The sequence below is a fragment of the Silurus aristotelis genome, assembly GCF_946808225.1.
Source record: "Silurus aristotelis genome assembly, chromosome: 14".
In the NCBI taxonomy this organism is placed as follows: Eukaryota; Metazoa; Chordata; class Actinopteri; order Siluriformes; family Siluridae; genus Silurus; species Silurus aristotelis.
In genome coordinates, this window is record NC_139587.1 from 16531738 (window position 1) to 16548582 (window position 16845).

A 16845-nucleotide genomic window follows, 5' to 3' on the forward strand; every position below is an offset into this window, starting at 1 on the left:
GGGTTTAGCCTCTTGCAGCAAAGGTAAAAAAAAAAAGATTAAAATGTAAGTTTGCAGTCTGGTGGAAAAATGGCACAAAAAGAACTTTGTAGAAAGCAATAAGAAATTATTAGGATTTATTTTTATTTCTCATTTACCTAATCATTTTGATCATCTATTTAAAGTGAAATCAAGAATTAAACTGTTCTAATTGGAATCATTAAATTAGATTTCTATTACAAACATTTTGCTGATAGTTATATATATAAAATAAAAACTGCTTATTTAGTCCTAAATATTTAAATGTGTAACCCAATGACAGCCTTAATCAATGACTTGTAGTGCAGGTCATTGTAAAATATTCCTCAGTGACTAAAGTCTGAGATATGAATTACTATTATCTTTATCCTATGGTGCACCAGTTAAATAAACATGAATGTTATACTATGTTTTTTTCGTTAGACTACTACTTGTTTCAGTATCAGTATAGAAACCCACAATGATCTGTTTAAAAGGAGTTTTAAGGTCTTGCATCAGAAATTATATTTGACTTCAAAACAATGTAACTTATGTTGAGTCTTTTACACTGTTGTGATGTGCTATTGATTAACAATAAAATGCTTTTTTGCAGTGCAAAGGTTCCCTGGTGGTCTAGTGGTTAGGATGCGGTGCTCTCAACGCTGCGGCCTGGGTTCGATCCCCGGTCAGGGAACCGACCCCAGCCATTAGGGTTGCACAATCCTTAGTGCCGGTCCCAAGCCTGGATAACTGGGGAGGGTTGCGTTAGGAAGGGCATCCAGCATAAAAACATGTGCCAAATCAAACATGCGTATGGTCCGCTGTGGTGACCCCTAACGGGAGAAGCCTAAAGAAAGTATAATTGGACTGGTTTATTGCATTCACTATTGATTCATTCATTTTTTACTTTCATACATTCATATTGAGAAACTGTTTACCTTCATGTATAATTGTAATAATTCTTATTACGATAGCATAAATATCAAAAAAAGATAAAGATTTTAATTAAACATGACTATCAATTTAGACAAACAGCTAAAAGCAATCAAAAATGTATAAGAACACAACCAGATATCATGCCCAAAAGTCCTCACAGATAAGCAATATTTGCAAGGGGGAAATGTTCCAATACCCAAAACCAATTATATAGCTACATGTATATGCACTGTATGTCTGTCACATTTTAGAGGAACAACAAATTAGAAAACAAACATGAATTTGAATTTGGATGTTTTATGTTACTTTGCACTGAAACCATTTTATTCCAATTCTCCAATTATTCTCTATGCTTTTCTATATCCAACTTCTACTCCTTGACCTCACTCTTCGTACTTCAGAGACTGTTGGGAACAAGGTCATTCCTATCTCACATTTCTTATCTCTTCCCATTCTGTCCCTTTAATCTACTCTGTTGGGCAAAGGATTATCTCTTTGACCCAGTCTTTACTCCTCAACTCCAAACTGCATCCTTCAGACCAACTTTGCTCTAAGCCATGCCTGTAGAATGAGTGTGGGAATGAATTTGTGGAATGATCAGGTTCTTCCTACTAATATTTTGCAAACACATATTGCAAATAAACTACATTCACAGTTTACCCAGTACCAGGAACCAGGTATGCGCATTCTGCAAGTCTAAAAAGTATAACTGTGTATTTGTTCCTCACAGTTCAGTTTAGTTTAACCAGGAAGGATTCAGCTCAGTTCAGTTTAACCAGGAAGGATAAGCACAGCTTGTACTGTCTGTACATGCAAATAATTTGTATTAATACAAAAGCTTTTATAACTACATCCTGAATATAAAAAAACGATCTTTCGGCTTCTCCCATTAGGGGTCGCCACAGCGGATCATCCGCATGTTTGATTTGGCACGTTTTTATGCTGGATGCCCTTCCTAACGCAACCGTCCCTATTTATCCGGGCTTGGGACCGGCACTAAGGCTTGTGCAACCATAATGGCTGGGGTTGGTTCCCTGACCGGGGATCGAACCCGGGCCGCAGCGGTGAGAGCGCCACATCCTAACCACTAGACCACCAACTACATCCTGAATATATTAACGAAAATTGTTCATGCACAATAATATTAGCGAACAGAAATTTTTTAGGTCTTCTAAAATATTGTCCATTGAATTGAGGTCTAGGTTTGGAATGTGCCATTGTAGCACAGTCTAACTTTGGCAGTGCGCTTGGTGTCAGTGTCCTGTTGGACGGTGAACCTTCACCTCACTCTCATGTATCATGGCAGTCCGGAACACGCTTTTATTCTTGGATTGTCTTACACGTATGCCCTTAGCCGTAACTGGTTCCCCAGTCCATGATTAGGAGAAGCAGCACCACTTAAAGCTTTTGAGAGCAAATCTCACATATTTCATATTGACTATTAAACTGCTTCATTTATTGCTCTCTTGTACCAGCACCACCAATGGAATGGAACTTAGAAATGAGATATGGTTTAATAGGTGTCAAAATGTTAATAAATGTTATCAGTTTAACCTTTTTATAAGAGCAATAATCAAATTAACGTCTCCAATTTATCTAATGCATATATACAGCTTTCAATACTACACTATGTCATGCAGAGCAGAAAAATAGGGGTATTGGCTCCCAAGACAGTTTAAAAAGAGTAAGGTCCTCCCATTTTAGCAACATCTCATAGATCAATTAGCCTGGCTGTAATAAATGAACATGGAAATTCTTAGAACAAAGGTCTTTTTACTTTGCAGTTCCACTGAACTTTTTACAAAAAAGAAGGGAAAAAAGGTTTTAGTGGTTATAACATAAGGGATAATACACACTAAATTGGACATTCCATAGATGCTCCACAGTATTAAAACATTTACATCCGTAAAACTCAGTTGAATTAAACTTGAGAACAGGCATAAGTGACAGTAAATACCCATGTTAGAAAAAATTGTGTTTACCACTGGTTATTTAAATTACTATTGTTTGCACTTTTTTTTTTATATTTTATGTACATAATGTTGTATTATAACTGAATAGATAGTAAAAATGTCTGGAGTCTTGAGACAACTTGTGCTTTCAATAGCTGTATTAATAATGGTTGGAGCAAGAACATTATGAACACAAGAATGTTTACATTCTTACAAAGACAGTATGCTTAGCTACAGACAGGCGCTAAAAGCTGCTAGAGCTGAACACCTGAGCAAACTCATAGAAAATAACAAAAACAATCCCAGGTTCCTTTTCAGTACAGTCGCTAAATTAACAACAAATCAGGGATCTGAAAAATGTGTTCCATCACAGTTTAGTAGTGAAGACTTTATGAATTTCTTCACTGAAAAAATAGATAACATTAGAAAAACAATTGTGGCAGTTCAACCTCTGACAGCATCTCCTGACACAATCGTACTTACAACCCCACAACTACACTGTTTTACATGTATAGGACAGGAAGAGCTGTATGATGCTATTATGAAAGCTAAATCAACAACATGTCAGTTAGATCCAATTCCCACTAAACTACTGAAGGAAGTGTTATATACAGCTGGTGAGCCTCTTCTCAATATTATTAACTCCTCACTATCGTTAGGTCATGTCCCTAAATCCCTCAAGTTAGCAGTTATTAAGCCCCTCATTAAAAAACCTAATCTGGATCCAAACGTGCTATCGAATTACAGACCAATTTCAAATCTCCCATTTATGTCTAAGATTTTAGAAAAGATTGTCGCTGCCCAGTTATGTAACCACTTGCAGGAGAACAATATCTTTGAAGAGTTTCAGTCAGGTTTTAGGCCCCATCATAGCACAAAAACTGCTCTAGTTAAAATCACAAATGACCTGTTTTTAGCTTCAGACCAAGGCTACATCTCCCTATTAGTTTTACTAGATCTTAGTGCTGCGTTCGACACTATAGATCATGATCTTCTCCTCGATCGCTTACAGAATTACATCGGTATTCAGGGACAGGCATTAAGCTGGTTTAAATCCTACCTGTCCAATCGTTACCATTTCGTAGATTTAAATAGAGAGCTATCCAGGATAATGCTAGTAAATTATGGCGTGCCACAAGGGTCAGTTCTAGGACCCCTGCTTTTCACAATATACATGCTTCCATTAGGAAATATTATTAGAAGGCATGGAATTAGCTTCCATTGTTATGCTGATGATACCCAGCTATATATTTCATCCAAACCAGGCGATACAGCTCAATTAGCTCGCATAACTGAGTGTGTTGAAGAAATAAGAGATTGGATGACCCATAACTTTCTGCTATTAAATTCTGATAAAACTGAGATTTTGCTCATCGGCCCAAAAAATAGTACACAGAAGCTCCAGCATCTCAGCCTGCATTTAGACGGTTGTTCTGTAACTACTAGTTCAACGGTAAAAGACCTGGGAGTTATTTTAGACAGCAACTTATCTTTTAATAATCACATCAATCAAGTTACAAAAACAGCCTTCTTTCACCTTAGAAATATTTCTAAGCTAAGAAATATGTTATCTATATCTGATGCAGAGAAGCTCGTCCATGCGTTTATGACCTCTAGAATAGACTACTGTAATGCATTACTAGGTGGATGTCCTGCATCATTAATAAACAAGCTTCAGTTAGTTCAGAATGCCGCAGCAAGAGTTCTTACTAGGTCAAGAAAATACGATCATATAACCCCAATCTTATCGTCCCTACATTGGCTTCCTGTTAAGTTTCGAATAGACTACAAACTACTGCTACTCACTTATAAAGCACTAAATGGTTTGGCTCCCATGTATCTATCCAGTCTTTTAACACGCTACAATCCGTCACGCTCCCTGAGATCTCAAAACTCTGGGCTTCTAGTAGTTCCTAGAATAGCAAAGTCCACTAAAGGCGGTAGAGCATTTTCACATTTAGCTCCTAAACTCTGGAATAGTCTTCCTGACAGTGTTCGGGGTTCAGATACACTCTCCCAGTTTAAGTGTAGATTAAAAACATATCTTTTTAGCAAAGCCTACACATCACACACATCACATCACAACCTTGTGCTCCAGAATATATGATTACATGCACATTATCAACTTGTGCTGTTAATATCATGAACAGCAGCTACGCTAATTCCTCTCCACTGCTTCTCTTTCTCTCCCCATCCCGAGGCATCCTGAGGTTTGGCCAGCTCCAGTCACGTCCCACCTCGTGAAGATTATGGACCTATGGATGATCATGGAGAAGTAGATGCCGAGTGTTTAAAGGCCCTGGCATGGAGAAGCTGATGCTGGATCTATGATGATCACAAATTGTTCTGTATTGTTGAAAGATTTATGACCAAACTCTTGATGTCACCCATATGAGGATGGGTTCCCCTTTGAGTCTGGTTCCTCTCAAGGTTTCTTCCTCATATCATCTAAGGGAGTTTTTCCTTGCCACTGTTGCCACGGCTTGCTCATCAGGGACAAACGCACACCATTCACCTTCACTGTTGTTTTCTGTAAAGCTGCTTTGAGACAATGTCTGTTGTGAAAAGCGCTATACAAATAAACTTGACTTGACTTGACTTGACATTAGCAATTGTATAGTTTTCACTGTGTAACAAAAGACAATGTACAAAGGAGTTCTTCGAGTACTTTGTATGGGCGATCGCTAAAATCTTTTTTTTTGACAAGACGCCAACATAAAAGAACCCGAAGAAGAAACCTGTGCTGTGTCTTGTCTTGAGACACCAGTACACAAACCCTGAGTTATGTAGTAGAATATTTCCTGTATATTCAAGATTGTGCGCCCACATGATTAACTTTCCTTACAGCCAAACATCATTAATAGAAGAACTGTGCAGAATTAACTATTTTGTTTTGGGTAATGAAACCGAAATTTCTTTGCAGATTCTTTGCTTAAGATTTTCTTTGCAGTATTGTACTGAAGAATTTATAAATTTTGTTATTATTTCCTTTACAGATCAAATCAATATACACAAATCACTTGTCGTGTACTGCTTACATTTACGTTTAATTTGAAAACAACTGAATAAATGAGTCAAGTTTGAAAACATTTTGCACCAACAAAATTGGCAAAAAGTATCATGGGTTTTTTATTAATAAATAAAAAGGTATAACAAAAGTTGGAATAAAGCATGTTGGGATGTGCATTAATAGGAAAAAATACTTTGGAGCTGCATTATATTGCTCATACATTACTGTTGTTGATTTTTTTTATTTATTTTGTATTTTTTTATTTTATTAATTTCACCCTGAAGAAGAAATATGTAGTCCTTCAATACAAATAAGAAAAAAAAATTCAGCAGCAGCATAGGACAAAAATGTCAAATTTCTACTAAGAGCCACTTGCTCTGTGTGAACAGTTCCTGGGTTACCTCCCTAGGTCCTAAACATGAAATCATTAGTTCCAGATGGAGGAAAACTCTGATGAAATTCAACTGCATTTCTATGTATTTGTAATCAAACATAAAATCAATATTGCGGCTAATTCTGCATATAACAGAAACACCGTGACAAAGGTTTGTGAACACATAATCGAATTCCTTTGTGCCTTTTAAAAATACAAATCCAGATTTAAACATACCTATACTGTTTTAATGACCTACAATCTTCTGAGAAGGCATTCTAAATATTGGAGTGTGGGTGTGGGGATTTGCTCATTCAATAGTGAGCTCAAGCACTAATGTCATGTGTGAAGGTCTGGGGTGCAGTCAGCATTCTTGTATAAAGTATATGAAAGTGGTTGAGGTCAGGGCTCTGTGCATGGTACACCAATTCCTCCACACCAGCTTTGGCAATAAATGTCCTCATGGAGCTTTTTTCACAGGAAAAATGTCATAAGTCTTAGTTTTAGTAGTGAAGGATAATTGTATTGCTGCATATAATATATTCTTTGTGTGCTTCCACTTTTGAGGCAAGTTAGGGAAGGTTCACATATGTTTGTGATGGACCAATGTCCACAGACTATCGACCGTATAGTGTTTTTTTTTTTTTTTTTTTGTATTTAACATTTTTAGCACTGTGTTGGCATGATAAGTAATACAGGATTGCAACAAATGCAATACTGTGTTAATTACATCATGACAGTTTTGTATAGTTTTTAAATTTATTTCATCAAATAATTGGCTGTGCTTGCATTTTCTATATAGAGTAAGTGCAGCATTAGGAAGGCCAAAAGGCAGGCATCAAAACATGAAAAATGGATTTAGCCAAGACAGAAGAAAGTGCAAAGTGGGTTCAGCCTTAAAAGATGACCTTCACACTATGAGCCACACATCTAATAGTTTTTTCTTTCTTCTTTTTCAACAGTTCAGCCCATCAAAAATTCTCTATTTTTTTGTTTATGTATTTTTCCCTTACAACTCTGTGCCCTTTGGTTGAAAGGGTTCAAGTGGTTATGGAAAGATATATATAAAAAAGAAAGGCTGGAAAAAATAGACTCTACTTCACAGATTTTCTTTTATTGTGCTTATGACATTTTAATTTTTATATTCAGAGAACTTTAAAACAGATGGTGCATTGATGTTTCTGTACTTTTACTAAGTTGAATTAGTCCATCCTCACTGGGTATGGGAGATACTCGACAAATAATACTGTTTAACAAAACAATTTTTGTTCTGTACAGACAGTATTATTTTTTATTTCCTTTTTTTTATTTATTAAATTATTTTATTTTTTACATTTGCAACTACAAATTAATAAGTAAATATAATTAAGGTTTAAATATTACTTATTACCTAATAATACTTAAATAATAAATCATTTCACATAACACTGTCACTATCTAATGATGAGGTTCCAGCTGTGGGGTTATAGCAATTTCAGGTTTTTACTCAAGAAGTTACACAAATTGTTTACAACATTTGTAAACAAAGTTAATCATAGTTCTTACTCTGTTTCTCTCTTACTTCACTTTCTTCTCTCATGTATGACTCCCTCTCCTTCAAAAGCCTTTTACATCAATATTATGATTGAAATAAGGATTTTTTTCTAAGAAAGTGATTTGGCATATGCTCCCATTTATTGGATAGCATTGAGCACTTTTTATGCCAGGGCAGATGTAGGTTACAGCCCTGAGATGAGGCATGCTTTTTGAATGATAGCACACTTAATACCTGCATTATCTCTGTCACTTACCTAAACCAAATAGCAGCACATGGTCACCTTCCCGGCACACATTACAGACAGCTGTCACCCTCGTTCGTGCTTGCGTGCATGTTGTCTGCGTTTATTTGCCATAAATGGGGACACGTTGTTGACATTTTCACATGATTGCAGTAACTGATGTGCTGCAATGACATAAATAATACCAAAACATCCAGGAACCTAGAAACGATGAGAGTTTCAACAGGAAATAAATTTTTTTTTTGGGTTGTTTTTGTTTGTTTTGTTTTTTTGTAAATGAATATATTTTAGTCCTGAGCCTAAATTTTCTTTGTTTTTACACTCATTAACACACATGCACACACACTATTGTATTAAATATATTATATACATTCACTTTAGCAGTTAATTCAATGCAAATATCCAATTGGTTAATTACGTCAGTGTCATGAATGTACTATGCAGATACAGGTAAAGCGCTTCTGTTGCCTAAAATACCTGGCTCACCGCAGAAAAAGTCGAAAGTTGAAAGCTTCCTGGTTTTTTTTATTTATTAAATTTTTACATATTTTTTTGTACACATTTACATATTACATTAAGTTCATACTAAGATGAATATCACTCTTTCTTACAAGGTTATAAGATATTAGATAAGGCTGCAGATAGAGGTCCTTTTCCAGCATCAGTGAAAGGAGGAAAGTTTCACACTCGACTCTACACATGTACCTATTCTTTTTTTTCCATTAGAAACACTTAATATCACTGTAAGCCAATTTGAGCAGATTCCAATATAAAAGTGTTTTCTATTGTTTTGCGTAAAAAAAAAAAAACCAAAAAAACCCCACAAAACAATGGTGTAATATGTAAGTGTCAGGTCTTTCCAGTAACTTTAGAAATCTTTTGAGAATGGAGTTCAGGTTCCTAACCTGGCTTCCTCTCTATTCACTAATCTTGACAGGGAGGCGATGAGGCACAACACTGCCTCTGTGTGGAAGCTACAAAGTCTGCTTTCCCTCAGCATTCTAAAAACCGGATGAAAGGAAGAGAAAGAGCAAGGCTACTCTTATTCGCTGTGTAGTAATCCAGCAAAACTGATTTTGAAACAAAAGACAAAATAATCTATAATGATCAAGTAAAACTTGATACTACACCAATGGTAATACTGCTACAACTACTGCTATTAATAGGATTGATAGTAATATATATTAATAACAATAGCTTGTTAGTTATGTGCTTATCTCTAGGCATTGTCATATAATTTACACTATAATGTGAAAAGAAATTGTATGCAATTGCCTTGTGCTCACCTACTTTAATGAATATACATTCTAAACTGAGGTTTTATTGTAACCTTCATTCAGTACTAGTGTTTGAGTTTCACCTCACACTAGAGTCCATATGTATGTAACAACTTTAACAGCAAAGCAACTATCTTACTGCACAGATAAATTTTTAGCGATCTGTTGTATAAAGCAACTGCTGGCAAACTTTGCCCTGAAACATGCTTCAGTTTAAAAATACCGCAAAAAAAAATTCTAACAATTTTTCCAAAATGATTATCAACTCAGACATGACCGTGACAGAATGATATAATAAAAATAAAAAAAAGTTAATTATTTTACAATTAAATGTGGCTCAGAGTAAAATTTGACCATCATTGTTTATGCAGTTTGTTTTTAGTTTTAAAATGTCTGTCTTAACTATTGTTTATACAGTGTGCTATATACGAAAGCAAACATTTCATACTATAATGTATAGAAAATTTTTACATTTCTATGGGGTGTCTTGGAACAAGACATGTAGACTGTTCTAAAACAACAGCCTCTCTGCCTCATACCTGATGAACTACAAACATTACATACAAGGCATGGCTTGGGTTTAGTTGGTTCTTTTGTCTAGTCGGATCCAGATACCCTTCTCCGGACGGAGAATAAGCTCCCCCAGTGGTCTCAGCTCCTCAAGACTCTGACACGCTTGCACATCAAAGTGACGCAACACAGTAGAAAGAACCACCTTTTCTTCCATCATGGCAAAGCGCTGGCCTGAGGTTACACACACAAACACACAGGAGAAATCTGTCATGTACTATTTTCCATCATATACCACTGTAATTCTGATTTCAAATTCATTGCTGGAAGGCAGCTGACAGAGGGATGAAATGATTAATCTTGGTAGGCATTGCACACTCTTTCTCTCTCTCTCTTGCACATGCAGTAATGTTTCCTTCTGAGTGGCCAGTGGGCTGGAACTTCCTCAGTACCTTATGAGAAACACTCTATCTCAGTCAAGAAGTGGAAGACAGGGTTGTGCTCTCTGGAGATAAATGTGAGAGAAAAGTTAGCAGCTACTCTGTTTTATCCATCCATGCTAAATGGGTGATTGATTCTAGGTGGAGTGTAGATGCACATCCATGAATTGCAGTGTAATGATCCTGGGACGCTATATCATAAAAAGTGGTCTTGCTAATAGGATGTGACCTGCCTGATAAAATAACCCTGACCCAGAAACTTAACAGACTGAAGTTTTTCCACTTCTTCACTTAGAGTTGTGGAAGTGGTTTATATAAAGTTGCAGGTCATAGGCTGCTTTGCTGTGATTGGAATACAGTGTGATTGTTCATGTTTCAGCTTATCTCTTAAGTCTCTCACCGATGCAGTTTCGAGCACCAGCAGAGAATGGGATGTATGAGTATGGGTGTCTTCCTGTACTGTTCTCTGGAAGAAAGCGCTCTGGTTTAAACTCCTCTGGCTCCGGAAAGAAACGTGGATCACGATGAAGAGCGTAAGGGATGATCACAGCATTGACGCCTTCTGGAACTTTGAAACCATCTGGGGGAAATAGTGATTCTTTTTACAACAATTGGTCTATGTTTGAAAAAGTGAGCACTATGTGACAATAAATAATTCCATCAAATGTTTTCATTTCATGGTGTTCATTGACTGTGTTTCCTATTGGCTGCAATTTTATTTAGATTCACACAGAGTGGAATATAGTAAAAGCAGCTGAATATTTTCCCCTTTAGGCAGATAAAAAGGTTTGGAGCCACTTAGAATCTGACTCAGGGAGTCAGCTGTTTCACTGAAATACAAATAATGGCAGTGACAGCAATTATTCAAGTTTTTGTGCACCAAATGATATGGTCGCAATGTGCTATAGCCTACTTATATGACAGTCCTCGCAGATCCTGCGTGCAAACAGCGGCACAGCAGGGAAGATTCGCAGGCTTTCCTTGATGACACACTCCAGGTACCGCAGTCTCTTTAGGTCCTCCACTCCCACATGACGCTGTGATGAACCTGTCCAGAAGTGCAGAAAGAAAGAGAGATAGTAAGAGATATCTCAAAGCTTCATAGTACAGTTTAGGTTTTATTTATAGAAATCAACAGTTGACAAACGTTTTCATTTATTTTACTCACATTATTTGGACTTGGAATTATCTAAGCAAAATGTGCTAAAATTATTGCTAAATATCTAAGATAAAATATTAAGACCAAAGAGTGGTCCCTGTTCCCATTCCATATTTTCCATCTTCTCACTCCATCAGCATGTGAAGGGGATTTGCATGTAACTATCATAAATGTTTTTATTGCTAATAATAATAATCTTTGAATTAACATTTAATTGAACACACATTTTTCATCAACACATGAAAAGGTTATCTATGTTAACATCAATAAATGTTGTTTTTATATCAAATAAAGAAACAGAAAATAAAGTTGTGTTACCAAACACCTCCTGTAGCTCTGCCTGTACTTTCTTTTGGACTTCTGGATGAGCCCCTATCAGATGTAAGGCCCAGTTCATGGAAGCTGCGGTCGTGTCATGTCCCTAATAAACATGCCATAAAAGGTTAGTATCAGGCACAAGATTGTCCATTGTGATATTGTGCAATGTAATTTCTTCCCACTTCAAACATGAAGGTGTCCACTTCCTCCTGAACGTCCTCATGGCTCAGTGCAGAACCAGTATTATCTGTGGTTTTTAACAGCATGTCCAAGAAAGCCCTTCGCTTTCTCCGGCCATGGTCTGACTCACCAACAGATCCTTCACTCGCATACTCTGCTCTCTCTTTGATCACCTTCAAAACACAAATGAAAAACTCAAAAATCTATTCAATATATATATATATTTTTTTTTATCAAAAGGATTACTATTATGCTTCCAAGCTTGTGGGTGTTTAAAAAAAACATGTACTATAAGACCTACTAAAAACAAGCATATCAATGTATATTAATGTATATTAATGTAGTGATATATTATTTGAGAATGCATTATGTTAAGGATTATATAATTGAAACATTAATAGTTTGTGTGGCAATAGGTAGCAGGTTCATTTTACACACACTGTCCACTTTATTAGAAAAACCAGTACAACGGCACATTCATGCAGTTATGTAATCAGCCAATCATGTGGTAGCAGCACAATGCAAAAATCATGAAGACATGGGTCAAGAGCTTTATTTCACATTTACATCAAACATCTGAATGAAGAAAAAGTGTCATCCCTTTAATCAGTTTTTAGAGTGAAAGTTCAGTAGGTGCAAACTCCTTATGGATAAGAGGGCCCAGTGGAAAATGACCCGATTTAAGCTGTTGTCTACAGTAATTTAAATATTCAGTACAAGTATATAAAATATGCACAAAACATCAAACGTTGAAGGTACATACTGTGCTGCTGCTGCTGTTGTATAAATGAGCAATTTAATATGTGTTTCTGTTGAAGTGATTTGTAATATACCAGTAAGTGTACATCCATACACATTCTTGTTCTTAGATATGCAACTCTAAAATGACTAAGTGGGAATGAGTATGGGACTGCATAAGTGTATGGTGCCCTGTGATGCAACTCCTTGCTCCAAGGATTTGAAACCACTGATCTGGAACCACTGGAACCAAACTAGGAAAAAGTGTTTAATGTCCAGTTCAACACCAAAACACTTCACTTGATTTCCTAGTTGATCATCAACTGACCAATCACTAAATAATTATCACTGTCAATACAACTAACATATTACTTACATACACTTTTTCAGCTGATTACTGACCACACAACTGCTTAAAATCATCTATATACACATTGTCTACATGAAGATACACTTTGTGATGTTACTTTTTTAGTAAAAAAGTTAAAAAGTTACTTAGTTTTTTTCAGTTTATACTTGCTGATCTGCCTTACTCCTGTTTATGATAAGCTATTATTGCCTAGCCATTCTGTTTTCTCCTTGCACTTGCATCAACTTGTCTGCTAGTCAACACCTACAGTACAATTCCATGTCCCTACTACAGGACATTTGTTTGTTGTTGGAAACTTCAGAAACTTGTGACAGTTTGTGGAATGGTATTGCAATTCTTAGATCACTGTCAGGTCCTTAACTCGGAATTTTACCATTAATGCCCATTTTTTTTGGGAAACTAATAATAATAATAATAATAATAATAATAATAATAATAATAATAATAATAATAATAATAATAATAATAATAATAATAATAATAATAATGTGAAAACTTACACCTGCAGTGAAGGAGTGTAAAATCCGAAGTCGTTTTGCATGCTCTTTACCCTCTCCTAACATGTTATAAATCCAGTCAGGCCACCACCACGGTGATCTCTGTCTACGAGTGATGATGTCACTCATCCTGTGGGAAGTTTATGTGAAGTTTGATCACAATTTACAAAGTATAAATGTAATGTTCTCCCCACTTCATGGAATTATATATTTTCTCTAGCATAATTCAATGACCAATCACATAACCACAGCCCACTGACTATTAATCATGCAGACTTGTCTCCCATTTACACGCTTCCTGAAATATCCAGAGCACACATACACCTTAGCACAATTATCATGCTTGTGTGATTCTAAGCATGAGCTGTGATTCATGTAGTTTTACTTATCGCCAATACAAGTTTTGTTAGACCTGCTTGGACTGGTCCTTCAAGATCACATTAGTGTTTGTCTGATTTGTGATTGCCCTTGTCTACTTCACTACCTTGTGAGTCCTAAAAAACACCCTATGCTTGCATAATTTTTGACAAGTGATGTGGCCTTATTTATTTCTTTTTATTATAATAGTTTGCTCAAATAATTATAATTATAATTAATTTACTTCTTATTACTTAGTCCATTTAACATTTATATTTAACTTGTTTGCTAAGAAATTACCTAGTTTTTGTGAACCAAAAGCAAAATAAGTATCTCTAATAAAATAAAATTCTATATTGTATAAATACAATGACTCTCTGTATAGGTCCCTAAAATAAAACTGCAACAACTGCAGCTTCTATTTTTCTCCATTCATTCAAAAGGACCACTACAGCATTTCCACTGAACAATAATTATCATTGCAGCTGCTTAATACATTTGTACCAGTACAACACACACTATAAATTCACTTCGTTTTCCACATTATAAGAGCTAATGCTGTGTGAGAATAATTATCCATTCAAATAGACATTGGTGTTCAGTTTCCATTGAGTAGAGAAGGTGACAAACAACCAGTGATTTTATTCCTTCAAAATGCATCTACACAGTTTATATACCCAACGATGTATATTTATGCAAATACTTACTTATACACAGTCTGGACATATTCTGAGTCAGCATTGCTCTGTGCATAGATGTTTTTGCCCATTGCTGTTTCTAGATTGAAAGAAAAACATATGCACTAGTACAATAATGCAATATTAAAATTACTTCAAAAACATAAAATATAAACATACACAAATAAAACACATAAGTACCTAATAAAAATGGCTACACATTATTTAGTAATTAGCTGTTAATAGTTTTATTTTAAAGATTACTGGTCATTTAAAGGTATTGGTATGTTATACAGTGCAAAGAAAATATACCAACCGCATATAATGTCTAAGGCACAGAGTGTAATGTAGCTGAAGCAGTTAAATGGTTCTCCGCCTACATGTTTCAGCATCTTTTGGATCAGAATATCACTCTGTTCATTCATCACCTCCAGGAAGTCAGTGAGGATAGAGAAGTGAAATGTTGGGGTCAGCATTTTGCGTCGATTGCGCCACTTGTCTCCTGTACTGTAATGTGTGGGAGGAAAATCATGAAATCCGTATAGTTATGCTTTTTTTTTTTTTTCTTCTATAATTTTATTTAATGTTTGTTGAGAAGTGCAATTCAATGATACTTGACAATAGTTATAGCATATCTGAGCCCTTATAAGAGATTTTGGTCTCTTATATTTGGTCTAAAGATCACTATAGGTTTATCATACCCTATAGCCATACTACTGGAATACCCCAGAGTTTTGTTTTTTGTCTTCTCCTTCAGTGGTCAGATGTCACTGCTTCTCCTAACACACAACTTTGTTCAGGCTGTCTTTCAGACAATAATTCGTAGTTGAAAATCCATCAAAATAGAAGTGGTTTACAGCTAAGGAATGCACTACGTTAGACGAATCAATCATCAATGACACTCCCGGCTAAGCATCTATGAATAGATGGACTTAACCTTTCCAATCACATCAACCAACAGATGACTTTGACTGGACCCATTGGTGTATTATTTATTTAGTCCAGACAATGTCTAGGATATTGTTGGTTTTTCATGTACTTTTAGATGTTTTTTGTATTATTTTACTGTTTACAAAACTGTGGTATTTTTTAGGTTTAAAAGGCCTTTAATAGCTATCTGGCACTACCTAGATAACTTTTGCACATATACACTAGCATTGCCTGCTCGGGATCAGAAATTCTGACAGTCTTAAGAGCTCTTAAATCATAAAATAAAAACAATTATTATATAGAATTATAATAAGATGATTCCAGCCTTAAACTTTTATACAGTATTTGTACCTGGTGAGTAAACCTGTGCCAAGCCATGGGTGCAGAAATCTGTAGGGGTAAGATTTATCTAGATGCTTAGAATTGCTGAGGACAGCCTAAAAAAAGAGAGAAGAACCTAATTTAAACAACAAGAATATAAATGCCTTGCCTTAATATGCCTTTAATAAATTGCATAATTTCTTTATGCAGAACAAACTGCTGGCGATTTCCCAGCATCACACAGAGCGACCATATGAACATGATTCATCATATTTTATTGCCAGAAGAGTGGGTATTGTTACTAATGTTTTAATTACAGTATACACACCTCAATTGTCTCTGCATGAAATAAAATAAGGAACGGGATGGGTCCCACCCAGACCTTCACAAGAGGCCTATGTCTGTTTTCATTAGTCCCCTCAATAATCTGGTTGAAAAAATCTTCAAATGACATACACATATAAACACAAATGTACCAACTCTTTAGTATTGTATACAATGAAAACATGAGAGATTAACCATGGGGTTAAATAAAATTCTACAGTACCTCCTGCATTGGTTTTGAACTGTAAAGCATTACCAATGAATGGAAAGGCACCTTCCATTCCTGGAATTGGCTTCATCTCACTCCATTTATGTATGTAGCTTTTAAGAGGAGAATATAACAAAGATATCAGAAGTACAAGCAGGATGATAGATGCTAGGCTCCCTAGAGTGTATAATCCAAACACTAGCTCCATTTTTCCAGTAATGGAATTGGCAGCAGTAAATGTTCTGAAAAAGGTGGATAAAATCCCTCTCACGTGAACTTCAGACTTAACTTTAACTGAGGCACAAACAAAGCAAATGATTATCAGGCCATGCTAGTTTTTTTTATGGCCTCCAGCTAAATCATTGACAGGAAGAGCAACAGAATATCAAATATTATGTTACCATGTAAGCTGCACTTTTTTTCTCTTTTTTTTTTTTTTTTTAAACCTGCAAAAACGTGTTTGCTGTTTTCATTGCTTTGCCAAGTCAGAAAC

At 35.7% G+C, this 16845-nt stretch overlaps 1 protein-coding gene across 1 annotated transcript; it reads right to left on the reverse strand.

Annotated features, from left to right (window-relative positions):
* Positions 1-9258: 9258 nt before the first annotated feature.
* On the reverse strand, positions 9259-16665 carry cyp4v2b (cytochrome P450, family 4, subfamily V, member 2b). The gene is made up of 11 exons (XM_083560010.1): positions 16368-16665; positions 16149-16261; positions 15851-15936; positions 14886-15076; positions 14600-14669; positions 13539-13665; positions 11933-12103; positions 11751-11853; positions 11187-11321; positions 10674-10853; positions 9259-10067 (listed from the first exon to the last, which is right to left on the reverse strand). Exons 1-11 carry the CDS (start codon positions 16558-16560, stop codon positions 9904-9906), a joined length of 1533 nt encoding a protein of 510 aa, XP_083416136.1. The 5' UTR covers positions 16561-16665; the 3' UTR covers positions 9259-9903.
* Positions 16666-16845: the final 180 nt, after the last annotated feature.

Coding starts and splice junctions, on each gene's coding strand:
- cyp4v2b (XM_083560010.1), bottom strand. CDS start 16,560: ATGGAGCTAGTGTTTGGATTATACACTCTAGGGAGCCTAGCATCTATC. Junction 15,937..16,148: donor TTCATGCAGAGACAATTGAG/GTGTGTATACTG, acceptor CTCTTTTTTTAG/GCTGTCCTCAGCAATTCTAA. Junction 12,104..13,538: donor TACACTCCTTCACTGCAGGT/GTAAGTTTTCAC, acceptor TGTGTTTTGAAG/GTGATCAAAGAGAGAGCAGA.